The sequence below is a fragment of the Oreochromis aureus genome, linkage group 3, assembly GCF_013358895.1.
Source record: "Oreochromis aureus strain Israel breed Guangdong linkage group 3, ZZ_aureus, whole genome shotgun sequence".
In the NCBI taxonomy this organism is placed as follows: Eukaryota; Metazoa; Chordata; class Actinopteri; order Cichliformes; family Cichlidae; genus Oreochromis; species Oreochromis aureus.
Genome location: NC_052944.1, coordinates 129496942 through 129519538, shown reverse-complemented (window position 1 = coordinate 129519538; position 22597 = coordinate 129496942). Strand labels below are relative to the sequence as shown.

Genomic DNA, 22597 nt, shown 5'->3' with positions numbered 1-22597 from the left:
CGATTATTAGAGATAGGTTGATCATATTTAAGATTGAGGAATTAATTAATGGCAGGACTTCTTTGAGCAGTTTTGTAGGAATGGGGTCTAAAAGACACGTTGATGGTTTGGAGGAATTAATTATTGAAGTTAACTCAGAAAGATCAATTGGAGAAAAGAGTCTAACTTAACATCAATGGTACTAAAAGTAGCTGTAGATAATATTACATCTGTGGGATGATTATTGGTAATTTTTTCTCTAATGATAAAAATTTTATTTGTGAAGAAGTTCATGAAGTCATTACTAGTTAACGTTAAAGGGATTGTTGGCTCAGTAGAGCTCTGACTTTTTGTCAGCCTGGCTACAGTGCTGAAGAGAAACCTGGGGTTGTTCTTATTTTCTTCAATCAGTGACGAATAGTAAGATGTTCTGGCTTTATGGAGGGCTTTCTTATAAAGCAGCAAACTATTTCTCCAGGCTAAATGATGATCCTCTAAATTTGTGACACGCCATTTCCTCTCCAGCTTACGAGTTATCTGCTTTAGGCTACGTGTTTGAGAATTATACCACGGAGTCAGGTACTTCTGATTTGAGACTTTAGTTTTCACAGGAGCTACAGTATCCAGAGTCGTCGTGCGTGAGTGAGGAGGTAAAATTATTAACAAGATAATCGACCTCTGTTGGAGTAGCGTTCAGATAGCTGCTCTGCTCTATGTTGGTACAGGGCATTGAAGATGATAACAGTGGGTGGATTATATTCTTAAACTTAGTTACAGCACTTTCAGAAAGACATCTACTTTGATAAAGTCTACTCTCCACTGCTGTGTAATCAATTATTGTAAATGTTATCAGGAAATGATCAGACAGCAGAGGGTTTTCAGGAAACACTGTTAAATGTTCAGTTTCTATGCCATATGTTAAAACAAGATCTAGAGTGTGATTAAAGTGGTGGGTGGGTTCTTTTACATTTTGAGAGAAGCCAATTGAGTCTAATAACAGATTAAATACGATGTTGAGGCTGTCATTTTAGCATCTACATGGATGTTAAAATCACCCACAATAATTATTTTATCTGAGCTGAGCACTAAATCAGATAAAAGTCTGAGAAATCAGAGAGAAACTCTGTGTAAGGCCCAGGTGGACGATAGATGATAACAAGTAAGACTGGTTTCTGAGTTTTACAGCTGGGGTGGACGAGGCTAAGCATCAGGCTTTCAAATGAATTAAAAGTCTGTCTGGGTCTTTCGTTAATTAATAGGCTGGTGTGAAAAATTGCTTCGAGGTTTCTGGTAGTTAGAATGACTCGGGGGTGTTGATTCATTTAAACTAACATACTCATCCTGCTGCAACCAGGTTTCTGTAAGGTAGAGTAAATCGATTTGTTGATCAATTATTAAGTCATGTACTAACAGAGACTTGGAGGAGAGAGACCTAATATTTAATAATCCACATTTCATTGTTTTACTCTTTGGTTCAGATGTGGATACTGTATTGTTCTTTCTTTGTGATTTTTATGTTTAAATTGTTTATTGCTGGTTTTAGTTTGTTTTTGTCTTTTTGGGAGCTGACACAGTCTCAATGGAGATGGGTTTTGGGGGTAGCAGGAGGAGAGAAGCTGCAGAGAGGCGTGTAAGACTGCAACTCTGCTTCCTGGTCCCAACTCTGGATAGTCATATTTTGGGGGTTTAATAAATTGGTCCATATTTCTAGAAATGAGAGCTGCTCCATCCAAAGTGGGATGGATGCCGTCTCTCCTAACAAGACCAGGTTTCCTCCAGAAGGTTTGCCAATTATCTATGAAGCCCACATTGTTTCTGGGACACCACTCAGACAGCCAGCAATTTAAGGAGAACATGTGGCTAAACATGTCACTCCTGGTCTGTTTGGGGAGGGGACCAGAGAAAACTACAGAGTCCGACATTGTTTTGGAAAAGTTACACACCGATTCAATATTGATTTTAGTGACCTCCGATTGGCGTAACCGGGTGTCATTACTGCCGACGTGAATTATGATCTTACTGTATTTACGTTTACCCTTAGCCAGCAGTTTTAAATTTCCTTCAATGTCGCCTGCTCTGGCCCCTGGAAGACAATTGACTATGGTTGCTGGTGTCTCTAGCTTCACATGTCTGAGAACAGAATCGCCAATTACCAGAGTTTGACCCCCGGCAGGTGTGTCGCCGAGTGGGGAAAAACGGTTAGACACATGAACAGGTTGGTGATGTACCTGGGGCTTCTGTTTAGGACTATGCTTCCTCCTCACCGTCACCCAGCCGCCCTCTTTCCCCAGCTGCTTGGGGTCTGCCGGGGAACAGCTAGCGGGGCCTCTACGCTATCTTCGGCTGCACCAGCTACAGGGGCCTGGCTAGCTACGGGTGAATGAAGGGTGCGGCCGAGTCTCCAATTCAGTAATCCTGGCCTCCAGAGCTGCAAATATGCTACATTTGTTACAGGTATCATTACTGCTAAAGGAGGCCGAGGAGTAACTAAACATTTGACACAATGAGCAAGAAAGTGCAGGAGGGAAGTTTTTAATTAAATTGCTACACAGATAAGCTACTCAGAAACACCACTGTGTTTGAGCAGGAACAGGAAGTGATACTATACCACAGAGCGAGTGAACACCAAGTGACAGCACCACCAAGAGAGAAGTACTATTTCATTATTTCTTTTTCCTATGTGTTTTAGAAAGTAGTAGCTGAACTACTTTTACATTGGGTCTAAACATGTTGAACAGGAACAAAGAAAAGGAAGAATCAGACTAATGAGAGCTAAACCTGCAGATCACCAGAGCCAAGGGCAAAGCTGTCTCTGCACATCTGCCTGTTTTAGAAGAGGAAGTAGTTTCGGGTTTGTGAACTTCCTGTGGTCACAGTCATGTGTCTGTTAGTGGTTCAGTGTTCATGCTCAAGGAGGTGTTAAAAGCAGAAAGCGTGACTGTTCAGCTGTTGCTACGTGCGCTAATATCACACACACTAGATTAAAACAGAAACCTCAGGTTTTTCCCTGTTTGCTAGTCAACTCAAAGGTCATTTTTCTGTCCATTTGACACCTGATACAAATTGATATTTTCATTTTGTAGCCTGGGAAATGGTTAGCCACACAGGACACAATTACTGGGGTTCTTAATGTGCAGTTTATTGTCAATGACGACTGAATAAACAAAAAAAATGTCCTTTGACCTTTACTTTTGCCAAACAGCGGCCATATGGACTTGTACTGAACATTGACAGCACGAGAGGTAACATGGCGAATTAACAGAATAACCGATTAAACAAAGATGCACCAATACAATACGAGGAATAAAGGAAATGAAATGAAATACAAAACACAAAAATACGGCAGTGGCCTCTGTCTGTGCAGAACAAAATACAAAGAGCTAAATCACACAAGGCTCCTAAAAAAAATGTGGAAGTGTTACATACTGTACATTTTTATAAACACTTACATTCCACAGAAATCTCAGCTCACTTGGAATACTGGAGCACACAGACGATCTCGCAACTTATCCCTTGCATGGAGAAAATGGCTGCTCCACGCTGCACATACAGGTCCTTTGCATCATACATTTCAGAAATACATCATCTTGTTAAAATACTGACATTTTACCACTGCACTATAATTATACCAATATGTTTCAATGAGTTATGTGCATATTTAACAGGAAGTCCCAAGATGCATTTCTTGTTAAGTTTTTTTTGGGAAAACTGCAGTTAACCCTTAAGCACTGCCCCCCCCCCCCCGTGACCACAATATGCAACTACACCAACCTATAAAATTAACAGCTTCAACTCCACACAACATGCAGATAAGAAAAGAAATAGCACAAGCAATAACATTAAATTACCCAATAACATTCTTGTCTTACCATAGATGGAAACAAAGAAACAACATTTTAAGACCCCTTTTTGAAACTTAAATGGAAAAATATTATTATTAATTTACCACTCAGCTACAATTTCTTTGTGTTCTGGTACTTCCTCAGCTCCTAGGGGAAGAGGTGAAATGAGAGGTGGTAAATGTACAGACAGCCTTTACTTAACTAGAAGTACAGATACTTCTGTTAAAAATTATCTTGGTAAACAGTTGCAGTAGCGATTTGACTTCTGCACCCATGTAAAAGTGAAAAGGTACTGGCTCTGAAATGCACTCAAAGAAAATAAAAACTATGTCTTTGTAATAAAATTCTATCATCCACTTTTGAGCAAAGGTAACTGAAACTCATGCTATATTAATATAATGATAACATAATATTAATAAATGCATTTGGAATTTTTTTTTAAATTTTTTAACTTTGCTAAAAAAAACAAACATGTAGAGTCATGGCGAAAAATGGGATTCAGCAGGTGGGGAAACCATAAAGTGGTAATGTCTCATTGTGGAAAAAAGAATCAGTGAATTCAATGGCAGGACACAGAGAGGTTAAGTAAAACACCAGGGTGGTGGCAGGGGAAAAAACAAAATAAAACAAAAAAAACCCAGGGTCTCCACGGAAAGGGTCCTCCAAACACACTAATTCTCCTCACTCACTCGGCTCAGGCAATCTCTCCAAGCATTCCAAGATGAGGAAAATCCAGGGAAGGTCTGTACACGAGAGGAAGAAAAATGAGATAAGTTGTGAGGGGAAAAAGTCAAGAAAAAACACACTAGATAAAAGAGCTGGGGCTTTACTGACAGCATCATTTAACAATCTAAGAATGAACCTAGCTGCCCTCTTTATAATACTGCCTCTTAAAAATATCATCATGAACTTGCGATTGATGTAGCAGATGCTTTAGACCACGGGTGTCAAACTCAATTGCACAGGGGGCCAAAACTCAAGGCACACTTTAGGTTGCGGGCCAAACAAGATAAACATTTATTGAACACACTAAAACAATGTTTTTTGAACATAAATATGAATAAAAACAGACAGGAATATAATTCAAGAATAAATCAACTTAAAAAATAAACTTTAACTTTAAATATTTTTCTCTTCATAAAAATATATCCTGTCAAAATTATGCAAGTTAGAAATATGAACATGCTGCCAAAAACCCCAGAAAAAAATAAATGAAATCAAACACAAGGTTGGAGCCGCATGTATACGGAGCTGGGGTACTGCTTCAGGAATGGAACTAATAAACTGTGTGGGCCATTCAGTGTTGTACTTTGCCTTGAGTGTATCATTACACTGTAGCTCCATCTGAATCTGCACAGGTGCAGTTCAGCAAAGTCCACTGACTTGGTTCAATATTACTTGGCAACAGGGAAAGTGAGGCAAGTTGCACTGGTGCATTTGTGACAGCTTCACATGAAATGCCTTCACCGCATCACACATGCCATGTCCATGAACTGACAGATTTCCTTACTGAGCTCAAAAACTCTATTGAGAACTTTTATCCAACTCAGCCAACGGACCTCTGTATGATGAGGAATGTCGGCAAATTCTGAATCCATTTCCCACATAAAAGACTGAAACTGACGGTGATTTAAACTTTTAGCTCAGATAAAATTTACGGTTTGTGTTACGGTGATCATTACATGCTCCATTTTTAGGACTTTACCACACAGCCTTTCCTGGTGTATGATGCAGTGATGCTGTTAACTCACCGGTACAGTTCTCCTCCTGCATCTTTACTCGCATCCTGCTGACTAGTCTGCTTTTTTCACCGCACAACACCGGCGCTCCATCTGTTGTAAGTCCAACAAGTTTGTCCCAGGGCAGTTTCATGTCGGTTACACTTTGACATGCGTTTTAAAAAATGTCTTTTCCTGTCGTTGTCCCATGCATCGATTTAATGTTCAATATTTCCTCTCCACGGATGAAGATGGCCAGCTGTGCAATGTCCATCATGTCTGTACTTTCATCCACAGTAAGAGAGTATGCAATAAAGTCTTTGCTTCTTTCACACAACTGTGTTAAATCAGTGGCCATCTCACAAACCCGATCAGCAATCGTATTTCTGCTCAGGCTCACATTTGCCAAAATCTGCATTTTGTCAGGACACAAGACGCACACCTTCATCTTGCAGCTCTTCAGAGTGGTACTGGGCTGATTTGGCTCCTCTGCTACAATAAAATTTGATTTCACAACAGCTTCACTTTGTGATTTTGCTGTGGTGAAAAACGTCTGCTGAAATATCAGATTCTTCTTTAGCTCTTCTTCTTTCTGTAGTTTCTGCATTTAGGTTTTTCAGCTTATCCTGACGTGTTGTCTCACCGCCGTTGTTCCAGCATGTCTGTAAACATATATTAAGTCTCCCACTGGCGCTGAAAAGCTCTGCTTTCAGAATCAACTTTTCTCACCACCATTGTGAGCGACTAACTTGCTGGAATGTTCCCAGTTAGCCTAGCATTCAGCACGGAGGCTGCAGCGCTGCATTATGGGATCTGTAGTTTGTATATTATTAGCGCCTCATATCGCTGGGCCATGTATAACAATAATAGTACATCTATATAAAATGATCTCGCGGGCCGGATATAAATGTACGCCGGGCCGGATGTGGCCCGCGGGCCTTGACTTTGACACATGCGGTCTAAGGTGAGTCGATATGAGTCGAATGTCCTAAAAACTCGCTGAAAAGCCTTCAGCTGATCCAAAATGCTGCAGCAAGAGTCCTGACAGGGACTAGAAAGAGAGAGCATATTTCTCCTGTTTTGGCTTCCCTTCATTGGCTTCCTGTTAAATCCAGAATTCAAAATCCTGCTCCTCACATACAAGGTCTTAAATAATCAGGCCCCATCTTATCTTAATGACCTTGTAGTGCCATATCACCCCATTAGAGCACTTCGCTCTCGCTCTGCAGGCCTACTTGTTGTTCCCAGAGTATTTAAAAGTAGAATGGGAGGGAGAGCCTTCAGTTTTCAGGCCCCTCTTCTGTTGAACCAGCTTCCAGTTTGGATTCAGGAGACAGACACTGTCTCTACTTTTAAGATTAGGCTTAAAACTTTCCTTTTTGCTAAAGCATATAGTTAGGGCTGGACCAGGTGACCCTGAATCCTCCTTAGTTATGCTGCAATAGACGTAGGCTGCCGGGGATTCCCATGATGCATTGAGTTTTTCCTTTCCAGTCACCTTTCTCACTCACTATGTGTTAACAGACCTCTCTGCATTGAATCATATCTGTTATTAACCTCTGTCTCTCTTCCACAGCATGTCTTTATCCTGTTTTCCTTCTTTCACCCCAACCGGTGGCAGCAGATGGCCCCGCCCCTCCCTGAGCCTGGTTCTGCCGGAGGTTTCTTCCTGTTAAAAGAGAGTTTTTCCTTCCCACTGTCGCCAAAGTGCTTGCTCATAGGGGGTCATATGATTGTTGGGTTTTTCTCTGTATTTATTATTGTGCGATCTACTGTACAATATAAAGCGCCTTGAGGCGACTTTTGTTGTGATTTGGCGCTATATAAATAAAATTGAATTGAATTGAATTGATATATTTGATTCCATTGTTTGGCGTGAAGGCATTTTCAAAGTCACCAGCAGCAAATGCTGAACAAGCAAAGTTTGGGACCATCAGAGACAGCAGTGGATCTACTGACCTGTACGTGTTGGAGGTGTTTGTGTGCAGCTGTGGGTGAGTCAGCTTTATTTCACTTATCGATGACAGAGCGCTGTTAGCTTTGAGTTAAGATCCACTGAGCTGTTTCATCTACTCCGTCACTGCCAGCAAGCAGAACCCAGGGTTGGCTTCATAAGCTGGATATGGCCTTGCTCAAGGGAACTTTAGCAGCATGTTTCCAGCACTAATAGAGGGATTCAAACCTTATGTCAGAAGTTTTAGTGAGACGGGAACAACATTACAGCTCTGATGTCATTGATCTGTGCAGTGAGGACATATTGAACTATGAGGACACAGCTTATAGGTTCAACACTGACCCTGGGTCAGCATGTGTAGGCTGCCATGGTGTTGGTGTCACCACTACAGCTCAGGTTCAACTAGTTCTTCTTTGATTTGCTTCTATACACTGTTAGACTTTTCATCTCCACTTTACGGTAACATACTGGCGTCACTGTTGCCAGCGTCATACCGTGATGCCGTGTTACGGTAGCTTACCGTTCTGCAGGATGATACCGTTTTTTGCTGTTGTGGTATAATACTCTTGGACAAATTATGGTAACGCACCGTAGCTTTTTTTACGGTATCTCACTGGCGTCACCAGTGAGATACCGTTATATCGTTATGTCGTAAATTACGTCACAAAGTAACGTCATACTGTGATTAAGAAATTGGTATACTACCGTTTATTCACGGTATGTCACTGTAAGCCCGCTGCAAGGTAATAAACTGCAATATATTTACCAGTAACTTACCGTTATCACGCATCATCAGTACCAAAAATATTCATCTCTGCTAGAGGATACCGTGTCCCAACAGGCGGTCATTTACTGTTTAACACGTCGTAATTTGCCGTAATTTAAGGAAACAGTAACATACTGTAAGAGACTGGAGGGTTAAAAAAAATTGTATTGTATTAAAAAAAAAGGTACCATTTATTTATTTATAATTATATGTTAAGAGATTTTCAAATGTTTCAAGTATTATTCCCACTGCCATTTGTACGTTATTGAAAGTTTATCTTTAATTTCAGTGTTAATAGTTGTTTACCCATTTATTCTTTCCTTTTAATCGTATTTTACTGCTTCACTAGAAGTGAAGCTGAAGTAAAGACAAAAGCATAGTGTTCTCAGATATGATTTACCCAGGACATTTCCTCTGCACCTGGTTCTCTACGAGCCGTTTCACTCCCAGGCAGTGTTGCCAACTCCTCAGTAAGGAAAATCGCTATTGGTTGTCCTAAAAGTCGCTAGAAGTCGCTAAATGACGTCATCACCTAATTTGCATAATTGGTCATGCTAATATAATTGTAACCTATGTTGTTGGAGAGAGAAATAACATCGTGGAAGAGACATAAAGTGAGTAAAAAACGTCCTAAATGCATTTAGAGTTTATTTAGAACTACAAATTAAATTTCTTTTAGCAATTATTGTTTTTTTAATGTCACAATTCCAACCCTGCTCCTTTACCCGGGCTTGGACCGCAAAAGTGACCCAAATAGGCACTCTGGTGGAGTTACTTTGTGTGTGTGTGTTTATAAGTAGTTTTTACCCTTGTGATCCACAAAACAGCATAAGAGTAAAAGAGTAAAGAAGAACTGACTGTGTTACAGCACCCGCTGCTTGTTGAGAGTAAAAGGGATACGTGCTTTCACGTCTTTTTTTAGCGACTTTTTTAAGAAAAAAAGTCGCTAGGGGGTCTGAAAACTCGCTAAATATAGCGACAAAGTCGCTAAGTTGGCAACACTGCTCCCAGGAAGGGGAGAGCAGGACGTTCTTATCTATACACTCCCAAATACCAAGAGGGGCCCATTCTTCAGAATCACACACACACACTCTGAGATCATACACACACACACACACATACTCTGAAACGCTATAAATAAAGAACTGCCGCATACGCTGGTTGTGAGCCTGAGACAGCAGCGCTCACCCAGCGTGCGCACGTTGTTACCATCTAAACTGTCTTGAGTGTCTTTATTTCGCCTGAAGAATGTCTTGTTTAAATATTTACTCCTTACATTTATTTGGTCCTCCGAGCCGGATTGGACATTGAATTTTAACTAATTTTGTGCTCCAACAGAGTGACCTCGTCGTTTCCTGGATTCGTGAACCCACGCTGCAAAGTCTGCAGACAGCCTGTTTCTAGTGAAACAGTAAAGACCAACTACGTGAATTCGCCGTTGGCCAGCGTTTTTAGCAAGAGGTCCACGATCCCAGGGAGCAAGGAGGATTCTCTCTGACCGGCATTTTCATCCGAACCAGGTGAATATAAACACTCAAGAACACATTGCGGCTAAAATCGGTTTTTAGATTGACACGGTTCTTAAAAGACTCGTCCTTTAAGGACTGGAAGTCAGGGATCTCACTCTTACGAGTGAAAGGACTCGCCTGTAAGACGGAACTGGCAGTCCCCTGGGGGACTCGTTCCGCAATTAAAAGGTTGGAAGTCAGGGATCTCACTCTTATGAGTGAATGAAAATAAAGAACGTGTCAATTAAAATAGGATTATAGTACCGCGTGTGAAGTTTATGTGTTGTTGAAGAGTGAGTGACCTTTTGAATAGAAACAACAGGTTTCTGCACCACTCTTACTGTTTCCTGTGTTGACCGATGTACTGGTGAGAAGGGGTCAAAGGTTGCGCTTCAACGCATAAAATTAAGGCCGCCCTGGGTCTAGACCAGGGTAGAAGGCTGCCTTAATAACCTCCCCCGACTCTAATATCAGCGAAGGTCACACAGAGTGTATGTTGGCAGTATTAATACATAAAAGCAAAACAAGGTGTTTCCAAATACAAGAAATCAAAACATACACAAGAGTTGTAATGTTTTAAAGCATGGAAAGAGGAATGAAGTGGAATAAACAAAAGGTTAAATTAAAATAGAGCCTATCTAATGTATTTAAATTGATAATAGAAGGATAACAACCTGTAAACTGGTATTAACAATGAAATATAGTTGGCAGGACAACCGTGCCTAGAATGGATAGAATGCATGAAACCAGATAACTCACACAAACACATATTAAATGAAATAGAGAGATGCATAAGGTATATTAAGGTTGTGTCATTGTTCAGCCAAGGAAAGTGTGTGAAAAGGAAAATGTCTCCAGCTTGGGAAAGGGTGAGACTGCAGCTCACCCTCAGCCCTTGGTGGACACAAATAAAATATTGTAATATACTATTGCTGTTATATAAAAAGATAATAACATTAATAATGAAATAATATTAAATATGAGGAGGCACCTCAGTCAGTTGTGATGTGAGGTGGATAATTGTTAAAAGTAGTCTGCATCAAGCTTAAGGTTTGCTCAAATTCAGTATAATGACATATGAGATGAAGAAAATAAAGAAAATATGTAAACTAATTAAGTGCATAGAGACACTTGACCCGCTTGTAAACCTGTCATCCTAGATGAGATTTTGTTAAGATGAAGAGCAAACCTATACTACCAAGCTAATGAGCAAGATACACACTTTTATTTTGTATTAATTTTTTTGTTTTCAGAGCAGAAGCTGCATGATATTAAAGCTCGAACATGCAGCTGTCTGTGAACCCAGTTTTCACCCTCACACCCCTGATCTGTTTTTAACAGCAGCTTTTTGCATCCTGTCTCATGTGTGTAAAGCGTTCATGCCATCAGCAACTTGTTTTTGTTTGTTTGTTTTGTTGGTTTGAAAAACAAATCTGTGATCATACTTGAGGATCACAGTGACACGAAATGATTAGGCACATGATTTACTGATGCCTAGTTTTAGAGCTGTGAGCTACGAGCTGTAAGCAATGCAAAGTTTTTCCCAACTTAGAAGTTTGACATATGTAACATGTATGAGATATATGAATTATTTTAAAACGAAATAGAAATTGTCCAAAATGCCTTAAGAAAGTATGTAGTGCTGTATCTACAGAGAAAAAAGGAAGAAGAAGCATTCAGTAACTTGGATATAACCTTTCTACTTACATTTAGGTGGAAGTGCAGACTAGATGAAAACAGTTAAATTCAACAAAGAGTTCGATTACTCTGGAGAAACGGGAAATGTGTCTGTAACAGGAAAACGTGTAACAGGAACTACATGCCCATACAAAGGAGCTGACTGTGTCACGACGCAGACAGACAGAGAGACACAGAGACAGCCAATATGTTTACTCTAACTGTTTTAATAGTTTTGCAATTTTCATTAGTTTTATTTTTCTTTAGTTTTGACTTAAGATTTTAAAACTAAACACATTTTTGCTACAAAATCAGTTAATTTTGTGACCACTCATTGCAGTTTTAGATAGTTTTACTTTTGTTTTTATTTTTATTTCTGTTAACGAAAGAATATTTTTTTTTTTTTTTTTTTTTGACTTCTAGTTTTGTTTTTTCGTTGGTTTGACTTATCAATGATGAATTTGATCTGCAGTACGCCATTTTGAAAATATGGCATAACAGAGGGCGACAATTTTGCAGACCAAGCAGCAAAATCAGTAGCAGTACAAACAGTAGACGCACTTATGGTGACAACACCTCTATGCAAATTCCACTGGATATCTTGAGAAATGAACCACACATTTGTGCCATTACTAGAGCGAAAAGAAATGGTTGAGGTGCGGAGCAATTCTACAGGATGATCTGATCATATGTGATGGGAAACCGTTACAACCAAGTCTTTATACAAAAACAGTAGCTCTTGTGACACATGAAGTTGTTCATGCGTCAACAGGAGGGAGTCTAATTAGTTAAAAACACTAGTTAAAGACACTTCTATACATTAAATTTCAAACAAGTCAATAAGAGAAACAACTCTAGCAGAGTGGATGACAAAGTTGCTGGAAAACAGAGAAATAGTTTTGAACAATCAACTGCCGAGTGATTCTCTTCCAGTTTCTTGCAGGTTGAAAAAGGGTTGAACCAATCCAAGAACCACAAACTCCGGAGCAGAAAAGTGAGCAATAAAGTCTAGACTGCAGACCGCTCTAACCTCTGGTGTTCACTCGGTGGGGAGAAGGGCTATCAGTGGCAACACTGAGACACTCGCTCCTCTTGCTGGGTGTCTACTCATTGGAGGCCAAGGGTGTGTCCACGGTCGAGAAGAGGAGAAACGCTCACAGAGGGAGACCTGATGGAGATGGAAATACTAAATGCAAACCAGGATGCCCCTGAGGGTGAGAAACCGCACAGACGACGTCGATGCTGGACAAGAGGATGCCAACTGACCACTGTCACAACGATGTGTTCCATGCTCGTGTTCACAGTATTCTTATCACTGGCCCTGGTAGGCATGAACACGGCCTGCACCAGCAACCCATGTGACCCACACTGCCCGGTTTACCGGCAGGCTCCAAATGTGACGTGTCCTGAAAGGGGAACCATTTTTAAGCTGCAGCCTATGCCCAGAAGAACGCGCAGCGCAACGAGAAACAAAGAAGTGGAGAACAATGCTGCACCTTCATACCTAACAACACTGCAGCTGACGGCAGTCTGACCAGAGCCCTGGAAAGACTGAAGACCCTGAATGAGAGAATGAAAGAACATTCTGGAGTGGACACTTCCATGTGGGACAGCTGGATGGACATGTTTGGAAAGTACCGCAGCCTAGTGTCATCAATCCTAGTGTCAATAGCTGTTTTTGCAGCCATATTGACCCTATGTGGCTGTTATTGTATTCCCTGCATAAGATCCATGATCAACAGACTGATAGCCACAGCTATTACACCGACCCTGTCGGCCAAAAAGAAATTATGACACTGCTGGAGCACGCCGACACTGACTCAGACACCGACGACGAAGATGAAGAAACAACCTGTAACTAAAAGAAAAAAGACACTCCTGTTAATAATGAAGCAACAGTTAAAAATGCACTGTCAAGAGACTGTATGCTGATAAAAGTTAAAATGTGTAAAACAAATTAACAACAGGAGGGATATGTTAAGAGATTTCCCACTTCTATTCATATGTTATTGAAAGTTTATCTTTAATTTTAGTGTTAATAGTTGTTTACCCATTTATTCTTTCCATTTAATCGTATTTTATGGTTTTACTGTTTCGCTGAAGTGAAGCTTAAATGAAAGACAAAAGCATAGTGTTCTCAGATATGATTTACCCAGGACATTTCCTCTGCACCTGGTTCTCTACGAGCCGTTTCACTCCCAGGAAGGGGAGAGCAGGACGTTCTTATCTATACACTCCCAAATACCAAGAGGGGCCCATTCTTCAGAATCACACACACACACTCTGAGATCATACACACACACACACACATACTCTGAAACACTATAAATAAAGAACTGCCGCATACGCTGGTTGTGAGCCTGAGACAGCAGCGCTCACCCAGCGTGCGCACGTTGTTACCATCTAAACTGTCTTGAGTGTCTTTATTTCGCCTGAAGAATGTCTTGTTTAAATATTTACTCCATACAGTTACCTAGTGGCTACACAAGCCAGCAAGTACCAACGACCGGTGTGTGGTAGTAACAGGTAAATGAACTTTTTTTTAAATTATTTGAATATATATGAGTGCTTGTGTATAAATACACAAACAATACACATATGCTTTCAATTGTGTAATTTAAGTGATCTACGTAGCTGTGCTTTGGAAGTTCAGTTAACGCTAGCAATGTGTTTTAGTTTGTACGTGCTTTTTGGAGTTTGCACGTGCTTGGTCTCAAGGGGCCACCGTATATATTTATATATAAGCATATATAAATAAAACCACTTTTTTTACATTAGTAATTCCTTTTGTGCATAATTTTATATTGTTGTTGATAATACATTAATTAAAGCAACAAAACAACCTGAAAAGCTGGTTCAGAGCCGAAAGAGCCGGCTCTTTTTAGTGAGTCAAGCCGAAAGAGTCGGAATTCCCATCACTACTCTGTTCCTGTGCTACTGCCAGTGTAACTACCGCCCCTCCCCCCTCTGCTCAGCGCAAGCACAAGGCTCACGTGCGGAGTGAAGCGGAAAAAAAGTGCGAGAGAGAGGGTGAGAGAAAGAAAAAAAAAAAAATCGGCTCTAAGATGAGTTTCGTTCGCGACCGACACATCACTAAAGTCATTGCTTTCGTCCAGAGTTACTCATACAAGGTTATGCATTTGTGCCTAAGAAATGCTCCAGCTCCTCATGAGGTAATACTGGTGGATGTCAGTAATGTGGGTGCTGGAGCTGCTTTTCTGCCTAACAACACCCTTCGTGTTTTAATTAACTAACGTGCACGAAATAAAAATTGGCATTCACTGTTTTAAAATTGATTTCATAAAAGTATTAATTTGGCTTAAAGGACTTTATTACAGAATTTCTTTGTGTAGTAAAATTTATAAGAGAACATTGTTGAGCTGTTAAAATTGGAGACAATCCAACTGAATTTTTCACCCACATTTATGAAGTTTGTCACAATTTAAATGAGCATGCTGTTTAGGGTCCTTGGTCACACGTTCAAGCGCTTTAACTGTGAGTGAGCTCATGTCATAAATAAATGTATCATAATAAATATCTAATAATATGATAACAGGAGCAAATATTCAGTATATCAGTACAGACTCCAGTCTTTCATTTAACTGTTTTTAAACAAACTTTATTTTCTGCATTTGTTAATAAGTATTAACAAACTGTATTAACATTTATGGATTAACACATCTGTATGTGTGTAAAGCATGCCCCCCACAGCCCCTTAGTGAGACAGAACAAACAAAAATCCTTTTCCCGTAAAGGCAAATCGAGGGTAAACAAGGCAAATAGAATAACATGGGGTAACACTGCTGGGTCCAGGGGGTCAGAGATAATGACTCATTCTCAGCAATGTTAGTTTAAACACCAGACTACATTTCCATCCACAGCAGCAGTGTGACTGTCACTGCAGTTATTTCAGTGGGCTGAATTATGATCTGTGTTGTTTACCAAAGTGCAACAAAAGCTGTTCAACATGATTCATTTTGAATTCTTACAGAAACATTGTGATATTTGTCTTTAAAGTGTGTACAGCAGTCTGTGACATCACTGATGAATCCACCAGCTCTTTTTGAGCCTGTTATCACTACACAAACATTTGTTTAGTCTTTCCTGAAAAATAAGGTCAAAAACATGGCACAGTCAGACATCCCACGCTGGTTAAAGGGAGTTAAACCTACTGTAACTCCCAGTGATTTTAGAAAATATCAGTAGTTACAGGCTACAGCGGTGTATCCCAGCACTGATGTTAAGTCAAACATGGACACATACAGGGGTCCGTTCTTCGTACCTCGCTAAGTAAGTTAGCCGGATTTAAATGTTGACGATTTTGCGTGATCTTGGATCGTTCAGTTCTCCGAAGCTCATCTGGGACTTGCTGTCATAGCAACAGATCCGTAAGCGTAAACCTGCTCGGGAGCAGGTTTACTTTATGTAAACAGGATTAGATCGCAGCCACTCAGGTATGTCCGCTGCAGTTATATGACAGCAAGAGCGATATTTCGCCACTGTTTTACCATAAATAAATATTATCAGTGTAACTAAAGATAATGCAGCATTTGATTCTTTTATTGATTGCATACAGATACATACAGGTCATTTCCTAAAAAGGAAATGTACTATTAATCATTCTATTACATGTAGTAGATCATGTCAGATGTAATTCATATTTTAGAGTAGTAATAGTAAATTACTACGTGCAATCAAGATGAGAGACCACGGCTATAAAAGCGAAGGTGGATTTGGGAAGTCTGTCGCAGCCATGTCCTGTCCGTTTGTACTGCGAGCAAGGAAGGTGCAAGATTGATAAGGAGAGTTTACAGAATTTAGCGTATATTGCGGGATAGACAGGATCCTTTAGCTCAGCGCGACGGTGTGCTCATAGAGATATCGATTCTCCCGTGAGGGTATTATTTACTTTCTTCCTCTCTCTCTCTCTCTCTCTCTCTATATATATATATATATATATACTTACTGTACTGTATATACTTACTCCCAACTTACTGTGCATGCTTCAGTCACCCCTTGCATGGGAACAGGTAAAAGTGATGGAGTGTTATGTCAAACTACACACAAAAAAACCCACAATGTCAATAAATGTCACAGTACAAAAAGGGGTGTGACGAGGGGGTGCAGGACCACCACATGTCTTTATTTGCTCTGCCCTTTTCTTGGTTGCTGTTATAAACAAACAAACAGATTATTCCAGGGTCTCTTGTCATAGACTAAAAGCAATATAAGTGATAAATATTACCATTCTGTAGAATATTCTTATATTTCACTTTTACTTGTTCCCATGTTCTAGTGGCTCTAATGTGAAAGAGGATATGATGTAATATAATATAATGTGGTATAATATAATATCACATGATATAATGTAATATCACGGATCACTTACGAGTTTAATTTGTCAGCAACTTTCTGCCAGCCCTCTCTCCTTGCTTTTGCAGCCTTTGCAGTGTTCCCCTGCGTTTTAATTAAACTCTGAAACTCCTGATGTCCCTCAATCAAGAGTTCTTGGTCTGCTGCCGTGAAATACTGAGCGCGCTCCTTCGACATCTTCGCCGACCAATCACAGGGTTGCCGATCAATGTTTCTACTATCGATGCGTAGCCCCTTTTAAGCCACCCAGTGATCTCAGATTACTTCATCCAGCTATACTAATCGTCAACAACAGGTGTGTTCGGAGAACCGGATTAGCGAGCTCAAAGTTAGCGCGATGATTTGATCTTGGATGTGTCATTTGATCTTGGATGTAGTAAGCGAGGTACGAAGAACGGGCCCCAGAATAGAAATAACATTGTTTGTAAAAGCCAAATTAAATTTGGAGGTGATTTAGCACTGTTAAAATCAGAGCACTGTATGTTACTGTAATGTTTTACACTGAACGACAAACTTTAGTGTTGTGTATAGTTTAGTGTTCAGTGCTGAAAGCAGGATTTGGATTTTGAACTGTAAATGTGTAAGTGATTGACTTTGTGGAGATCAGAGTACATGAGTGCGTTTCAAACACGTGGCTGTTACAGTGTATGTGGGTGGGGATGATCTGTGTCAGCCAATATTTAGCAGAAGCTGACACTGAGGATTGTCACAACCAGTCATGGACCGTCTCTGGATCCTGAGCTGCACTCTGTGTGTCCTCCTGAGCTGGATGCATGTGGATCAAGCGGTGGCTGAACCGTGAGTTTGTCTTCAGTGTGTTTTTGTCTGTGTGAGTTGTTCACTGCAGTAACTGCTGTATGTGTGATGCTGTATGCAGCCAGTACCTGGTGGCCATTCCTGCAGTTATTGAAGCTGGAGCTGAGGCCAAATTCTGTGTAACTCTCCGACAGCCCAGTGGGACTCTGGTCATGACTGTCACTTTGAAGTCCCGAGAGAAGAACACGACCTTATTCACACATACGTCAAATGAAGCATTTCAAACCTGTGTTCAGTTTAAGGTCCGCAACCAGCACTTTCACCCACAAAATGCATTTGTTAGTTTTTATAGCAAGCATTATTGGCTTGAATGACTATCTAAATATCCCACTGTCCCAGGCTCCTTTGGTACAAAAGGAGGTGCAAGACTTTCAGGTGGAGGTACGAGGAGACACATTTTACTCCAAACAAGTCAGAAAAGTGATGATCCGAGCGTCTGATACCTTCACATTGATCCAAACAGATAAACCCATCTACCTCCCTGGACAAAAAGGTAACAATGTGCTGTTATTTTATATATGACACATAGTTCATTCCATATCAAATCATCATGAGCCAGCTGCTCCACCATCTCCAATTTGTATAACAAGTTTTATGGTGTAAAATTTGGACACACATACAGTAATTGATGTGAAATGTTTGGTTCATATAGCAAATGCTTTTCACCATATTTTAAACGTCCATTGACCGAGATGTTTGTTCGCACTTTGAGTCCATCTTTGAACAGAACTATTTAAAAAAATTCCCACAAGCTTCATGTTTGAGCTCACACTAATGAAGAACTTCACATTGCAACAAAGACAGCCAGTGACAACGTCTGAATGGTATGTAGTTGTATTTCACAGTAATGCAAAATAAAACATGCAGAATACTCAGAGTGCACAACTTCCCCCAAAGAGCAAAGGCCAAGTTATATTTTCCATTTTGAGACCTTCGCTGTGATGGAGAATTAGACAGTAATTGAGATTAACTTTGGAATAAGCTAAGGGGCATTACTCAGACATGATTTATTTTTTTGTCCCCGATTACAGAGTCAAATTCATTTTATGTGAAAGTTTAATGGTTTTATCTTTAATAGTTTTATTGTTCACAATTAAATAATTATGTTCAAACATGGAATTCAAAGTACAAAAAAACATGAGTGAAGTATATGGCGGGCCACGGGTGCCAAAATCTATGAAACACATAATTAGATAATAAATTAAATGTCTCATTAATTAAAATATAAATTAGTGATATTAGTGATAACAATTAAATTTCAATAAATTATATATAGATATAGATATAAATATAGACATATATATACAATAGACATTAATTAAATATTAATTACTTCATTTAAAAAATGTAATAAATTATTTGAATGATGTGAAAAAGTTTCTGTTCATCAGGATGTTTTCAGTTCCAGTTCTCCTAAGGCATCGAATGATTTTAGGCCTGTGGCTCTGACTTCTTTAGTGATGAAGTCATTCAAGAAGATAATGAAGAAGCAGATTTTAATGCACTTTGAACAACATCTTGACCCCTTCCAGTTTGCCTGTAGAGCAGGAAGAGGTGTGGAGGATGCTGTTGTCACACGCCTGCATCTCTCGTATAAGCATCTTGAGGCCCCCCACACCCATGCAAGGTTATTATCTGCTGACTTTTCATCAGCATTCAACACAATTAAACCCTTTTTACTTGCTGACAGGCTTTACAATCATTTTAAACTTGACACTAGTCTGATTGGCTGGCTGACAGACTTTTTAACTAATAGGTCACAATGCTTGGGGGTGAATCATGTATTTTCTGATGTGCTCTCCTTCTCTACTGGATCACCCCAGGGTTGTTGCCTCTCTCCCCTTCTGTTCATTCTGTACACAAATGAGTGTCACAGCAATTTCACGAACAGACACATCCTGAAGTTTGCTGATGACACAGTGATCGTCAGTCTTCCTGTGGGGGATGAGTCAGGCCACGGACAGGTTGTAGATGGTTTTGTGGCTTGGTGTGATGAGTCTTTCCTTTCACTGAGTGTGTCAAAAACTAAAGACATGATTATTGATTTTAGGAAGTCCTCTTATAGCTCATCACCTACTGTGATTAAAGCTGTCCCCTTGTGGGACAATAAAGAATTTGAATTTGAGGAAACCCTGAACCAATGACTTTCTTTTGGGTACGATACCAGAGCTCTGCTTTGGACTTCCTCTGTGTGCAGAACCTAACAGCCCATTGTTAGTCAGTGGTGCTTGTGTCAGTCATTATGCAAATGTACTGTTTATATGATTGAGGAAACCTGCAGTCATCTGAGATTGAAGAAGTCACCTGGATCAGTGACGAAACGTTTCTCCCACTGAAAACGTCCACATGAACAGAATCAACTTTGGGGGTTTTCCTTACCTGGATGATTGAGTGTACACTAACAGATATTTAGGTATTTATGTCTAATTTCCAGTTTCCAACACATATTTAATGACCTTGTTATATATTCAATTCATTATTTCTCATTTTGATTATTTATAAGGATATTTAATTATTTCACTGTCCAATTAATGATTTTCAATTTAATTAATTATTGTATGTTTCCTCTTCTTCAGTGTTCATTAATCAGTTTTATCTGTCACCCATCAAACAGAGACAATTTAGACAGAGTCCAAAGTAATGCTTTGGCCTGGTGTCTGTTTATTTAGTGTGCCCTGCTTAACACACACAGTTCATTTGGACCTGATGGAGCTACACCATAAGCAGTATTTTGTAATACTTGCCGCGTCACTAAATATGTTTTTAATATTTTTATGTAGTGTAACCTTTGAGTCTGTCCACGTTACCACCAATCCATATCAGTCCATTATCTGAGATCTGTATTGACTTGCTATGTAGGGTAAAAATCAGATGTTGTGTTTGTTGATAAATTGCAGTGACAGATTAATTCACTGCAGCACAGCAACCGTGAAATATTTAATTAAAAATTGAAAAACAAAATACATAATTTAATTAATAATACATTTTTTTTAGATATTTAATTAATTATTTCAATTTTAATTAGTTATGTAATTATGTGTCTGTTTTGTTAATTTTAGCAGTCATGGCCCAACCCTAATGGACCTTTGTTTTAAAGTATAAGGAGAGAAACAAAGAGATAATCTCTTTAAACTTTTTCTCACAGTGAATTTCAGAGTCGTTGCCATGGATAATAAGATGCGACCAGCCAATCAGCTGGTGAGTTTTTGAACAGTGTTATTAATGATGCTGTTTAGAATTGGGATGCAGTGATTTACACAACAATTTCTTAACTCTGCCTGTCTTTGGTTCTTTCTTTCAGTATGATGTCATTGAACTTCAGGTAAGAGAATATCTCCAGAAAAGGGTTTTACTTCTCTTGTAAATGCACCAACACAATGCTGAACACATGGAGTCAGTCAGACTTGATTGTTCCCTGTTCACTGCTTGCATACGCTGCTTCTGCAGTATTACTCCAAGTCACTGACAGTGCAACGTTTCACATTGGACAAATTGGGTTGCATATATACAGAGGTGGGTCAAGTATCCAAAAATGTTATTCAAGTAAGAGTAGCATTGCTTTAAAATATTATTAAGTAAAAGTGAAAAGTAGTGGCCAAAAAAAACACACCAGAGAGATTGCTGTCAGTGCTCGCAGGGTCAGGTGCAGCTGTCATTCCAGCCAGCCTGTAAGCCTGTATAATGATATTGACAACAAAGAGTTGTACTGGTCTTACAGCCAACAGGAAAATATCCAGAATACCAGATTACCAGTCAAGCCCTGCTGTCACCACAACTTTGCACTGCCAGTAAAGTTAGAAAGCCCTGTGACTCATAGTTGACTATGGCATTACCGGCTTTTTATTCCTTTAATTGGTATTACAGAAAATGAACAAATAAACAAATGTTCAAAAGAATTATTGTGTTTTTACACCTGCCTTTTCATTGGAAGCAGGGAAGCAGGGCGAACTATACACTAAAGTCACTTCACTACAACATCTTTTGCAGGGTTGTTAGATTTTTCTGCCATTTGATTTAACAGGATCCTAATAGTAACAGGATTGGACAGTGGCTAAATGAAACATCCAATAGCAGAATACTGCAGCTTTCTTACTCCTTGGACACTGAGGCCCGTGAGGGACCGTACCAGATCATTGTGTCAATGGGTGATAGGAAAATATCTCACAATTTCAAAGTGGAGAAGTATGGTAAGTCAGTCTTATTTATTCTTAAATTCTTTGTTGTAATGGAGTGTAAATGCTGACATTCATATTTTTCCCCAGTTTTACCCAAATTTGATGTGACAGTAAATATATCTGAAGAAGTACTTATTGGGCAGGAAGACGTTGAAGCTAAAGTGTGTGCAAAGTAAGGAAAAGTTCTTTCAGGACAAATTATGTATTGTAAAATCTGGAGTTTGGAGAGCAAACTCGACTCATAATGTTTATTTATTTTTATTTAAATAGGTACACGTACGGACAGCCTGTACCAGGACGTGTTACAGTTAATGTGTGCCGACCTATTAATAGGTATAGCAGTTTTAGTATATCGCTGTACGATTACGATCTTATGGCCCTATGGCAGATGGGTGGCTCCTGCCACACAGAGACAAAGCAGGTACAGTTATGGCTTCGTTTCTCTTTTTTCTCTGATTCTTTGGGTACATTCAGGCCACTGCATTAGCATTACAGCATACGGGTTGCCTGCTCTACCCAGTTAAACCGGCTCATACTTGTTTCCTCCATGCGTTTGAATTTTTTAGTGACTGATCAACTGATCTTTCTTGGATGGACATGTCAGCTCCAAAGGAGTGAAGTGGTTATTGTTGGGCCTAAATGGCTGCAAAGGTTGTGTTGGTGCTTCTAATACCTGCTAGATGATTAGCATTACTGGTAGGGCTAAGGCAAGTGGTGTGTCTCATTATGTCTGTCACAGAAAAGAATACAATTTCTGTGAGAAAACTTCAAAAATACTGTGATCAGACT

General features: G+C 39.7%; 1 protein-coding gene across 1 annotated transcript in view; it reads left to right on the top strand.

Annotated features, from left to right (window-relative positions):
• Positions 1-17485: 17485 nt before the first annotated feature.
• The window catches only part of LOC116309433 (alpha-2-macroglobulin-like), a 39999-nt gene continuing 34887 nt past the window's right edge, over positions 17486-22597 (top strand). The window contains exons 1-8 of the mRNA XM_039604673.1: positions 17486-17615; positions 17695-17875; positions 17973-18126; positions 20779-20831; positions 20935-20955; positions 21655-21820; positions 21896-21980; positions 22079-22229. Coding sequence (XP_039460607.1) covers positions 17536-17615; positions 17695-17875; positions 17973-18126; positions 20779-20831; positions 20935-20955; positions 21655-21820; positions 21896-21980; positions 22079-22229 — 891 coding nt within the window. The 5' untranslated portion in view covers positions 17486-17535. The remainder of the gene's footprint in view (positions 17616-17694; positions 17876-17972; positions 18127-20778; positions 20832-20934; positions 20956-21654; positions 21821-21895; positions 21981-22078; positions 22230-22597) is intronic.